At 31.1% G+C, this 12,581-nt stretch overlaps 2 protein-coding genes across 2 annotated transcripts; both read left to right on the forward strand.

The window, feature by feature from the left end:
* Window positions 1-2,529: 2,529 nt before the first annotated feature.
* LOC108336594 (H/ACA ribonucleoprotein complex subunit 4) lies at window positions 2,530-2,913 on the forward strand. The gene has a single exon (XM_017573064.1). The coding sequence runs from the start codon at window positions 2,530-2,532 to the stop codon at window positions 2,911-2,913; it is 384 nt and encodes a 127-aa protein (XP_017428553.1).
* A 2,159-nt stretch (window positions 2,914-5,072) lies between these two features.
* On the forward strand, window positions 5,073-7,520 carry LOC108337351 (glycerol-3-phosphate acyltransferase 5). Its single transcript, XM_017573856.2, has 2 exons — window positions 5,073-5,778; window positions 6,423-7,520. Exons 1-2 carry the CDS (start codon window positions 5,269-5,271, stop codon window positions 7,329-7,331), a joined length of 1,419 nt encoding a protein of 472 aa, XP_017429345.1. The 5' UTR covers window positions 5,073-5,268; the 3' UTR covers window positions 7,332-7,520.
* Window positions 7,521-12,581: the final 5,061 nt, after the last annotated feature.

The following is a 12,581-nucleotide window of genomic DNA, read 5'->3' on the forward strand; positions in this document are numbered from 1 at the left end:
TTGGAAATGTATTTTTCAATACGAAATAACATATTAAACTTTATTAATTTTCACATATTAAACAAAAATAATAAATCAAATATAAAATTAAATTTACCCATTTTGATTATCCTTTAGTTTTACAGAGACTTCTTCCGATTTGTTAATATTTTTAAATTGTAAAATAATCATTAACAAGATTTAGATAAAGATGTAACAACATCAAAATATTATAATTTGATTAGTGTTTTGACAGAGGATTACTAGAAAGACCACCAATAAGATATCGTTCCAATTTACTTATAGTATAACAGAATAAATAATTATATCATTGTTTAGTAAAATATTTGTTTCTTAAACGGTTTTATTTGATTATTTTATATTCTAATCCAAAAATATTTATTATTACGTGTCGCATGTGTTCACATTTTAGAAGGACGTTTTGGATACAAGAAAACACTACCTACACAATGCAACCATAATACAGTATTATGAATACGAATGACAGCACAAAACACGTGATTTAGAAAGAAACCGTAACATAATGAAATAAATAAAAAAAGCAATCGGAGAAGAGAACGAACCTCACGGTGGTAGAAATAGAGGAGGAAAAACGATAAAAATGGTGATGTCTTTGTAAGGAGGGAAATGGAAGAATGAGAGCGTTGACAGGGAGGAGTGTGAACTTCCAAACTGGTGACCTACAATGGCATGAAAGTGTATGAGTGGAGTTATAGACAGTGTTATCAAAATGGATTAAAATTCACGGCCAACTCGGTCCACCACCAGTTCGGATCGGGTTGAATTTAGAAAAAAAATAAATTTTTTTAATGAGTTGATTTTCAACTTGGCTCACTTGAAACCCGATTCACCCGAGTAAAACCTGTGGTGAGCCAAATTGACTCACAAACGTGTCTAGTTTAATTTAATTATTTATTATTTTGTGTTTCAATATTATTAGTTAACATTTTTTTTATTGTATTATAAAAGAGAATAAAGAAAAAGTTGTTTCAAGAGAGCAAAATATTATAAATTTACCCATCCAAGACTCTAATCTTATAAATGGATAAGTGACACAAAAATTATTATTATTATAAACTTTTATTCATTTTTGGGGTTTGCTTTTGGATTACATTTGAGTTGTATGTTAATTTTTTTTTTCGAATTGTTTTTGGAGTTTAACATCATTTTATAGTGAAATTATTTAAATTTGAATTACAAAAAAATTGTAATTTTTTTTAATTTAAAAAAAACTTGTAATTAAGTGAGTCAATGAGCCAACCCATTTAACCCACCAACCCGTCGTGGACCAGACCAGGTTTGAATTTGTTCGGCTCGCTAATAAATGAGTCGGATTGGGTTGACTCACTAAGTAGACAACCTGTGGTGGGCCAAGCTAGGTTGGGTTGGGTGACCCGTTTTTATAGCCGTGGTTACAGGAATGGAACAACAATGATAGAGAGTGGCGAAAGAAGAGAGAAACACAAGTGGAATAGGAAGAGAATGAAACTTTTCTACAACGAGGCAATGCAACATGGAGAAAGCAGCAAATTAGGTTCTTCGAAAATAGTGTTTGTTGAGACAAAAGAACAATGACAACTTCGTAAAAATTTCACTTAAATTTATCCTCGACAAAATTTTGGTTTTAATTATTTATAAAAGGGTTAAATATGCTTTTAGTCCCTCAACTATCAAGCGATTTTATTTTATTTTTCGTCCTTTCAAACTTTGGTACACTTTGATCCTTCTCCTTAAGGAAACTATAATTTTTCGTCCTCCAAAACCAACTACGTTAAAAATAGGCTGAGTTGGCTAACGGTAGTGTGCCACATCATTTTTTTCTGACACTGAGTCAATCTTTTCCAGCTTTTCTCCCTTCCTCTCCCTCCGTCTCCTTCCTTGCATCTTCATCCACGTCCACCGTCCACAACATAGCCAGTAAAAAGTCAATATTTATGGTACTATATTCCTACCAAAGCCTAACTTTAAATGAAAAATTTGACAGGTTCATTTGTTCAAAGTCATTATTTCTTTATGTTTGTAGAATAATAATGGATTATACTTTAATTGAAGAGAATTTATAATACAACTTTCTTTTCATAAGTTGTATTTTTAATAAGTTCTCCAAATGTATCTACAGGAGCAAAAAACTATGTTGGAAAATGAAGTTTTACTCAAACAGGTGAGAACCAAACCTGACTTAAAGAGTCAAAACTATAAACTATCTCAAATTAACCTTTGAAATCTGGAAGCAACTAATCTTCTTACTCATCTTTAATTTGAACTGTAAACAGCTTGAGGAGATACAAAATAAAACACACAGTTCCTTGAATTTAGTTGTTTGAATAGAACATTTTCCAAGAATAGTTCAAAATCTCTTTTCAATTGTGCTTCAGAGGAAAATGACCACCGACGACAATTTCCATAGTATCTTCTCAAGCTCTTCTTTCCAATTTGATTCCCTCCGGCTACTTCCCCTCAAACGCCCCCTCCCTGAATACCTCAAATACTGCGTCATCAACCTCGACAAGCCCGCCAACCCTTCCTCTCATGAGGTCGTCGCCTAGATCAAGCACTTCCTCCGCTGTTAAACGTCAACTGCGCATCCGGACCATCTACGAAAGTAAGCTCCTTGAGTATGACCCAGATAGGCACTTAGTTGTTTTCTGGATTTCGTGTGAGGCTGGGACCTATGTTAGGACTATGTGTGTCCATTTGGGGTTGCTGCTTGGTGTGGGTGGCCATATGCAAGAGCTTAGGAGGGTTTGGTCTGGGATCATGGGGGAGAAGGATAACATGGTGAGCATGCATGATGCAAGGAAGTTTGGTCGACGAGGTTACGGCGATGTACAGGGACGGAGATGCAAGGAAGGAGACAGAGTGAGAGGGAGGGAGAAAAGTTGGGAAAAATTGACTCAGGGTAGAAAAAAATGACATGGCATACCACCGTTAGGCAGCTCAGCCTAATTTTAATGTCATTGGTTTTGGAGGACGAAAAATTATAGTTTTCTTAAAAAGAATAATCAAAGTGTATTAAATTTTGAAAGAGGAACGAAAAATAAAATCGCTTAATAGTTAAGGGACTAAAAACATATTTAATCCTTTATAAAATCAAAGAAATAATACCTCTATGATTTCACTTCTATTAAAAATTGAAACCTAATGCTTGCGAGTAAAATACAAAAAAAATAATAATTTCAGTTATGGCGTCAAGTCTGGAAACATTGAAGTCATAAAATTATATAGTCTTAATTTTCTCACAGTGATGCCATATCTCCTTTCTTAAATAAAATATTTAAATAAAAAAATTGACAATTTTAAAAATTTATTCAAATTTATGGTTTTGGGTTTGGAAAAATTAAAGTCATAGGGTATATGACCTTGGTTCTCATACAAACGAAGTCATATTTCTTTTCTTAAATAAATTATTTAAATAAGTAACATAAGTTTTGAAATTTTTTGAAAGTTTTGATGCACCATTCAACTTTGATTTTGCAATAATCAAAACTATCTATGAATATGACTTCGGTTATTTGAGAATCGAAACAAAATCTCACTTTAAAATTTTTTAAAAGTTTTGAACACCTTTTGATTTCGGTTATTTTATAATCGAAGTCAAAATGAATATATGACTTCAAATACAATACAATCGGAACCGTAAGTTTGTAAAATATTCAAAATTGCCATTACATTTTTATATTTTTCTTTTTTTTAATAAAAGATGAATTAAAAAGGAAAATTTGCACTAGTATATGTAACAATTTTATGTAGTAGTAATAAATAAAAATCATTATTTGCTTTCCAAGTGTCTTCTTAATTCTTTGTAGAAGATATGATCCATATTTTTTTAGTTTTAAAAAACTAAAATCAAATTGAATATTATAATTTACATATGAGACACTAAAAACGTATAATGGTATAAAATATTGAAAGAAAAGTAATAAACTCATTTATGCATATATTTTGATGTACACAAATGTAGCGAGTATCTAAATTTGTATATAAAAGAGATTCCCTTTTTGACGTTCACTTTTTTTTCACTTTTACCCTTTAAGTTACGGTTTTGTTTAATTTTAACTAATTTATTAAATTTAACCCCCGTTTTTTATTAATTTAACTAACTTTTAAAATTAAATAAATGAAAATCATCTACTAAATAAATAAAAATAATTTACAAAATAAATAAAAACTATCTATAATTAAATTTAGCATGTGTTTTCATGGGTGAATTGATAATAAATTTTGTTGTGTTCTGATAATGGAAATAAATAAATTTTAGTTATTGAAATAAAAAACATTATAAGTAATATTGTGCAAATATGTTTTTATTAGGAGTAATTATTTTAATTTTGAAAAAGTAGTTACTAAAATGATAAAGGTGTAAGTAATTTTTAATAAAAAAATAATTATTTGAATTCAAAAAATAGTTACTAAAATAATAAAATTGAAAAATAATCTTTTTTTTGAACAATTATTTAAATTTTAAAAACATTAATTAAGCAAGTAAAATTGAAAAAAACAAATGACACCAATTTTGTGTGTGTGTCTGTGTGTATATATATATATATATATATATATATATATATATATATATATATATATATATATATATATATATATATTTTTTTTTTTTTAAGACTTTAAAGGGTTAAGAGTACCTTTTGTAAAGGGTTCAAAGTCTTGTAAGTATGTACAAGATTTTAGATATACGTCAATACGTCAAAAATAGTGTTATTGCTAATTTAAGATAATTTGAAATGCAAAGCCATATTGATTATTTCAGCTTTGTATATGGTACTCTAGACAATAGTCAACAGTCGTAGGAGGCTATAAATATTTTTTCTTATTAAACAAAAATAAAATTGGTCAAAAGATACGTATTTTTTATTCTAAGTAGTGGTAAGTAACCTAAAAATACTGTAAGAGACGCGTTAATTTTAATTAAATGGCCAAAGACAAAAAGTAGCGTGTACCATTATTTGTTGAGGTTAAGTCATCAATCTTTGCGTATAAACGTGGCTTCTAATGCTCTATTCTTCTTCGCGGATATATCCACCCAAAAGCTAAGACAAAGAAAGCCAAGTGGAGAGAAGTGGTTGTGAAACAGCTAAACTGCTTTGTGTTAGAGACCAGTCAAATAAATTACACCCTTTCCTTATTCTTTGTATATATATACATAAGTCATAACCATAAAAACCAATTCATTTTATAATAAGCTCAAACTTTCAAACACAGAAAATCTCACAAACCAAACAGTATTACTGCACAACAACAAAGATCGTTCATACTATGGAGTCTGTGGTGTCTCAGCTAGAAGGCACGCTTCTGAAGGACTCTGATGCATTCTCTTATTTCATGTTGGTAGCGTTTGAAGCATCAGGTTTGGTTCGTTTCGCCTTGTTGCTTGCGCTATGGCCTGTGATTCGGTTACTTGACATGGTTGGCATGGACGATGCGTCTCTCAAGTTGATGATCTTTGTGGCTGTGGCGGGGGTTCCCAAGTCTGAGATTGAGTCCGTGGCAAGAGCAGTTTTGCCCAAGTTCTACATGGATGATCTCGACATGGACAAGTGGAAGGTGTTCATCTCTTACGAGAAGAGGATTGTGGTGACGAAGACGCCAAAAATCATGGTGGAGATGTTCGTCAAGGAGCATCTTCACGCAGATGAGGTCGTCGGAACCCAACTCTCCTTCAATAGGTTTGACCTCGCCACTGGTTTTCTCCATGCTGACTCCACTAACACCATTTCTCAAAGGGTCGCCAACCTTCTCAACAATGGCGCGCCCACTTTGGTTATGGTAAGTCCCATTACACTATCAAATCAAACATATGCATGGAAAAGGAAACCAATACCCACTTTACTTTTCTTCATCTATATAGGAATTGGAAAATAACTTCACACCTATTTCTCTTTCACATTCATTTCACAGTTCTTTTAATAACAAAATATTATATTCAGATAATCAAATTTTCAAATAAAATAATACTATACATAGTTGCACCACTGATCACCAATAACTGAATTTCAGTTTTATTTTAGGTTTTAGCTGGTTTAATTAGATCAACACCTTGGGAATTTTTCTATGTATATAATTAGCTTTTAGCTTAAGGTTTTGGACAAATTGTTGCAACTTTAGTTCACCCTTGAGTCGGTCTAGTGGTTTAAAATGACGTTTTGTTTATCTCGTGGGCTTATTTTTAGCAATGTTATGATATTTTTTTGATTGATGATGCTGTAACTTGATATCTTTTTTATATTTATACCAAAATTAAAACAAAACTAATTGGTGTTAAAACAAAATTTGTTAATTTTATATTAAAATATTAGTACTAACTTTTATTAATTTAGGATATAATAAATTGTATTGCTTTATACGGTAGATAATGTAAACTAAAATTAATCTACGTATATATACTAAGTACTTTCCTTCATTACATGCAGGACCAATCACATCCACCAGATTTGACAGGCCAAAACTACGAGCACCAGCTGCTCCGGCCGCTTCCGGTGATTTTCCACGACGGCCGCCTTGTGAAGCGGCCAACGCCGTCCACTTCCCTACTGATCCTACTATGGATTCCGGTGGGTATTGTACTCGCCATTATCCGCATCGCCATTGGCTCCATTCTACCCTTTTGGGCCATTCCCTACATGTCATGGCTATTCGGTGGCAAGGTCATCGTAAAGGGAAAACCACCCCTCCCTCCCTCCGGCGGCAACGCCGGCGTCCTCTTCGTCTGCACCCACCGCACCCTAATGGACCCAGTCGTCCTCTCCTCCGTCCTCCTCCGCAAAATCCCGGCGGTCACGTACTCCATCTCGCGGTTATCGGAGATCCTCTCTCCCATTCCCACCGTAAGGCTCACGAGAACACGCCATGTGGACGCTGAGAAAATCAAACGAGAGTTATCGAAAGGTGACTTAGTAGTGTGCCCCGAAGGAACAACATGTCGCGAGCCTTTCCTTTTGAGGTTCAGTGCCCTCTTCGCTGAACTCACTGACCGGATAGTGCCCGTGGCCATGAACTACAGGGTAGGGTTCTTCCACGCCACAACTGCGAGAGGTTGGAAGGGTTTGGACCCCATTTTCTTCTTCATGAACCCTAGACCGGTGTACGAGGTTACTTTCTTGAACCAGTTGCCGGTAGAAGCGACTTGTTCTTCGGGGAAGAGTCCACATGACGTGGCTAACTACGTGCAGAGGATACTAGCGGCGACGCTAGGGTTTGAGTGCACGAACTTCACTCGAAAGGACAAGTACAGGGTGTTGGCGGGGAATGACGGCACTGTGTCTCCCACTTTTTCATTGATGGATCACATGGTGAAGGTGGTGAGAACGTTCATACAGTAAAAGATTAGTTATGCTAATCATTATTATCATTATGAGACTTTATGATTGATTAATTGTTTTATTTTGTTAATCTGTATGTATGTATGAATGGATGGATGCTAGCCTGTGTACCGAACATCATAAATTTCTGTATTGTATAATCTTCCTTTTGGATTTTAAATGTAGATTAATAAGTTTTTAATTTGGATACCTTCTTGTCATCTCGAAATTGAGATAAAGGATTCACTGGTTCTAATTGTTTTATGATTGACACACTGCTTTCTAAATCGAAGTAATGATTTGAGTTTAGTCTCTTTTCAATTTTTCATCAAGTATTAAATTTGTCTTCGAAATAATTTTCTAACCACATATATGTATATATAAAAAGGTATTTGTTGTTTGGAATGTATAGATTTTTTTTAATTTTATCTTTAATAACAATATTTTAAAATCCAATAAAACCACAGAGAAAAATTCACATTCTATGTACAATTAGACTATAGATATTGCAAAAAAACACTATAACGTATAATAAATAATATATTTAATTATTTTTTATATAATAAAATATTATGCATGAGTATGTTTAACTCATGAGGGAATAAGATGATGTGTGAAGAAAGTCCAACCGTTAAAGTTGCCGGATATGACAGGAAGCTAACCTTTTAAATATATTTGTTTAGTGCCTTTTCTCAGTATAATTAATTATTTTGTAAAAAAGGTATATTCATTACTATTATACGTAACAAAACCTTAAGTTAAGATCATTATCATAATATAGTAAAAAAAGGATATAACATAATTAGTTTTACTTAATGATTAATTTTTGAGTTCTATTAGCGTGTACAATGTGTAAAAAATGTAGTTAGAATGATATTTCATCCCACTTAATTTTGATGTGTTTAATAGAGTTTGGTGGGACAACTTAAAGTAGATGGGACATTCATTCATTGTTTAGAAGTCCTTTTTGGTCCTCTTATCAATCAAAAACACATTTCAAAATTGTTTAAATTGCGTGTCTCAGCACATTTTTGTCATTATTGGAGTCATTTCTCAGACCACACACCAACTCAGATTCTGGCAGACTGCTTTCTCTGAGTTTTCTAAAATTTTAGGGTTAGGAAACATTTACACACTGTAAAAATTATTCAATTTCCACTTTTAATAAATAGTCTTCTATAAAATATGCATTTAATCTATTTAATAGTTGAATTTCACAAATTTTCTATTGATTAAATAATGCAGACAAACTTTCATATAATTTTGCAGTTTATTCCACAACTTGATTTTTATGTTTAATATATAATATCTAAAGTGTATAAACATTCGTTATTGGATGTCACATTAAATTTTCCTTGAGAGTTTCATCATTGTTGCATATATCCAACACACATTATATATGCATATTCAAGAAAGAAGTGTATGAAACAAAGGAGAGAAAGATGAACGATAAAGAGAAGAGAAAAATGAGAAAATGTATTATTTATTCTGTTGAAGAGGTACAAAGGTGGGTTTATATATAAAGAATTGTCATAATCGATAATTATAAAAGCATAACCAATCAATTAAAGCTAAGAGCCTCCTTCAAACTTGAAGTACAAGTTTAGCATTCCTAGCTTGGAACATATACTCTTGAAATTCATAGCAGGTAAAGATTTTGTGAGAATGTCAGCTAGCAGTGATTTGCTGGATACAACAGCTTCAACAAACCACTATTAATCCTTTCCCTCACAATATGAAAATCTATCTTTATGTGCTTAGTTCTCTCATGCATCACTTGATTAGAGACAATTTGAATGGTCGATTGATTATTATAGTAAAGGACAACATGATTCTTATGATTGATTCCAATATCATAAAAAAGTTCTATAACCACTGAATCTCACAGGTTATGGCAACAAGTGCTTTATAGCCTTGGAAGAACTCTTAGAAGTAGTATGTTGATTCTTCAAACACCGTGAAATAGGTGAATTTCCAAAGTATACAATGTAAACTGTGAAAAATTTTCTGGTCTTTGCACATCCAGTTTAGTCAGAGTCACCATACTCCTTCAATTAAGCTTTACCGTTGACAGCAAGAAAGATATCATTTACTGGTGTTTTCTTCAAATGTCTTAGGATTTGCATGGCAACTTGTTGGTGTATACTAGTTGGTGCAAAGACAAATTGGCTTAGATGTTGAACATGAGTGATATTAGGTCGTGTATTAGTAAAGTATATTAACCTTCCTATCAGTCTCTTACGGGAGGAATGATCAAGAAGGATTTCTCCCACATAACCAGGAAGGTTGTGGTTCATAGATTAATGGCTAGAGCTTAATTCATCATCCTTGTGTCTTCAAGAAAATCTATAACATATTTCTTTTTGACACAAATGAATTTTACTTTTATTTCTATAGCAACCTCTAAGTTAAGAAAATATGTCAATTCTCCAAGGTTTTTAATTTTAATAGTTTCGTTAAGGAGAGATAAGTTAAATCTTCACTCTCAGTTACATCATTTCCACGTCATTTCCGGCTAATATGCTTCATCTTCAAGAAGAAAAAGTATGAAATAAAAGAGAGAACAAAAACCCATATAAAAAAGACAAAAATGAGAAAATGTGTTATTCATTTTGTTAAAGAGGTACAAATAGGAGTTTATACAACTCTAAAGTCTGAGAAGAAATTAAGAATTAATTCAATATAAAATATATAATCACTAAAAAAAAACTTTTTTTTTCGTTTTTCATAGATTATATCTCTCTTTTGATGACTATCTTTTTCTAGAGCTATGAATTGGTGGATTAAACGGATAAGCTGACTAACTCAATTAATTACAAGTTTTTTTTTTCTATTAAAAAAAATAAAAAATATTTTCTAATTCAAATCTAATTAAAGGGAAGTGTCTTAAATTAGATTTATGATCAATCAAATATAAGATTTCATTCATACATAAATATCACAAAATCTCCTCAACAATATTTTTAATGACTTCATAGCGAATTAAATTTGTTTCTGCATAAAAATTGAGTTACTAAATATAGATTTGTGGATTTTCCATGCTCTATAATTATTTCATACAAAAATAATTTTAGTGGAATTTTCATTTTAATATTTTGAAAATGACTAACCCAACAAGAAGTATTTTTAAAAAAAATTAGGTGGGCTGGTAGGCCAACCCAATTCACCACGGATTCAACCCAGTTTAAAATTGGCTCATATCGAAATTTCAAATTTTCTTTTAATCCAATCCGACTCAATCTCGTGATGGACTGGATTAGATCACGAGTTTCGATCCATTCTGACAACACTACCTTTTTCCTTCTTTTCTTGTTATTTTTTTTCGCCCAATCCAATATTGTAATTACTCTTCAATATATCATGATTTATTTATAATAATTAAATAGATATTTACTCAGCTTCATCATTTTACGTCAAAGGGAGCCTATATAATTATTTCATACTTTATTAACGAGTTTTGTGTTTCCCACACACACATGTATATGACTAACAATCTTAATTAAAAAATTACATCGTATCATATTTAACCACAAAAACGAAGATGTACTCTTAATTATAAAAAAGGCACGCTTGTGGGATTTAATTATAGCAGAAACTTTTCCCGACAAGGACAAGTATAGAAATTCATACAATTTATTACAGAAGAAAAGGAGTGGAAAGGATAGAACCCTTAATTGATAAGGTATCCTTTGTGTAAGTTTTCTTTAAAGATTTCTCACATCCTTCCAAAAATGGGAGAATAAAAGGTTCTGAAATGTCATTACCATGGTAAAAAATGTCAATGAAAGTTCATATCAGACAGCTGCAGCTCCAGCGATCTACATCATCTAACAACCAGTTGCATGGAAAAACGAAAATTTACACGAACCATACAAAGTCTTATATTCACCGTGGCTCAAACAAGCACACCAATCATCCTCAAACCGTTGCTTTGCATTGTTTTGGAAGCAACATTTCGCAGAACTATCACAAATACAAACACCGTGTTTGGTTTCACGTCTAACTCTAACAGATATCGACGTTGTTGTTTTTACTGAGCACGTTTCGGACCACATCCGTATAAAACATGGATGTACTAAGGATAATTACATTGACATGTTACTTTGTTTAACACTCATCAAACCCAACACATATACAATGTGAAAATTATCTTTTAGTTTCTTTTCCATCTACTCATCCCAACAACACCCATACTGTTTAAAAGAAATAAAATTATTTATCAACTTTACATTATTACTCAACCATAAATTAATAGGTGTGATAAATTTGTCCATTTTTACAATAGTTACATAAATGATAATAGTATAAGTTATATTAATAAGTATGAGAGTATTAAACGTTTTCCATATTCATTCCCGTATCTTGAACTTCCAGCATCCATTTTGCAATATTTTTGTTTTTACTATTTAATCGATTTTCTAAAATTTATTAAAATAACTTTTGGGACAACTTATATTTGACAGTAGAATCCATATATTTGATAACATAATCATATATTTTAAGAAACAAAAATTTTGGTAGAGACAAACGTTAGAAACTCAACTTTTGTTAGAGTTTGAATTGAAACATACTGTACATGAAAGTTGCTAAAAAAAAGGCTGAGGAATCTACAAGAAAAAATCTAAAAAAAAAAATTCCATTTAGTCAAAGTTTTTATTCGCATAGTACTTTTATGTTATTTTTCTATATTTTAGACATTTATTTTACTTAATTATATTTGTTAGAAAATTCTAAAATTTCTTTGGTGTTTCTCTTTACTAAAATGGAATTTATAAAACATTTCTATTTTAGGTATTTTATATTTCTATAAAATTTTCTTGTTATTTGTTATTTTCGCATTTTATTTTCATTTGTATTTGATGTATGCAGAGCAAAGTTAATAAAATTGATACATATATATATATATATATATATATATATATATATATATATATATATAATTTTTTTTAAATTTTGGTTTTAATTCAAAACCATATAAAAAAAATGTAAAACGTATATGTCAAACTTTATCAGGTCCAACGTCAATTAATCTTAATATCTCAACGTAAATCTACCATATGTCAAACTTTTAACAAATATAAATAATCTTAAATATCTGAAAAAAAATTATTTTATATACTAATACAAAATGCTTTATACCTTGTGACTTAGAATGAAAACTTTGAGATATAGAAATTCATTGAAGGATTATATAAAATAATAATTGATAATAATAGTAATAGTAATAATATATAGTAATATTTTTTTCTTACTGCTATAAATACGTTATAA

Source organism: Vigna angularis, chromosome 7 (assembly GCF_016808095.1).
Source record: "Vigna angularis cultivar LongXiaoDou No.4 chromosome 7, ASM1680809v1, whole genome shotgun sequence".
NCBI classification, from domain to species: domain Eukaryota; kingdom Viridiplantae; phylum Streptophyta; class Magnoliopsida; order Fabales; family Fabaceae; genus Vigna; species Vigna angularis.

What these genes read in the sequence shown, in the direction of transcription:
- LOC108336594 (XM_017573064.1), top strand. Translation starts at nt 2,530, where the DNA reads ATGAGGTCGTCGCCTAGATCAAGCACTTCCTCCGCTGTTAAACGTCAA.
- LOC108337351 (XM_017573856.2), top strand. Translation starts at nt 5,269, where the DNA reads ATGGAGTCTGTGGTGTCTCAGCTAGAAGGCACGCTTCTGAAGGACTCT. An exon ending in GCGCGCCCACTTTGGTTATG is followed by an intron (nt 5,779 to 6,422) that starts GTAAGTCCCATT and finishes CATTACATGCAG; the next exon opens with GACCAATCACATCCACCAGA.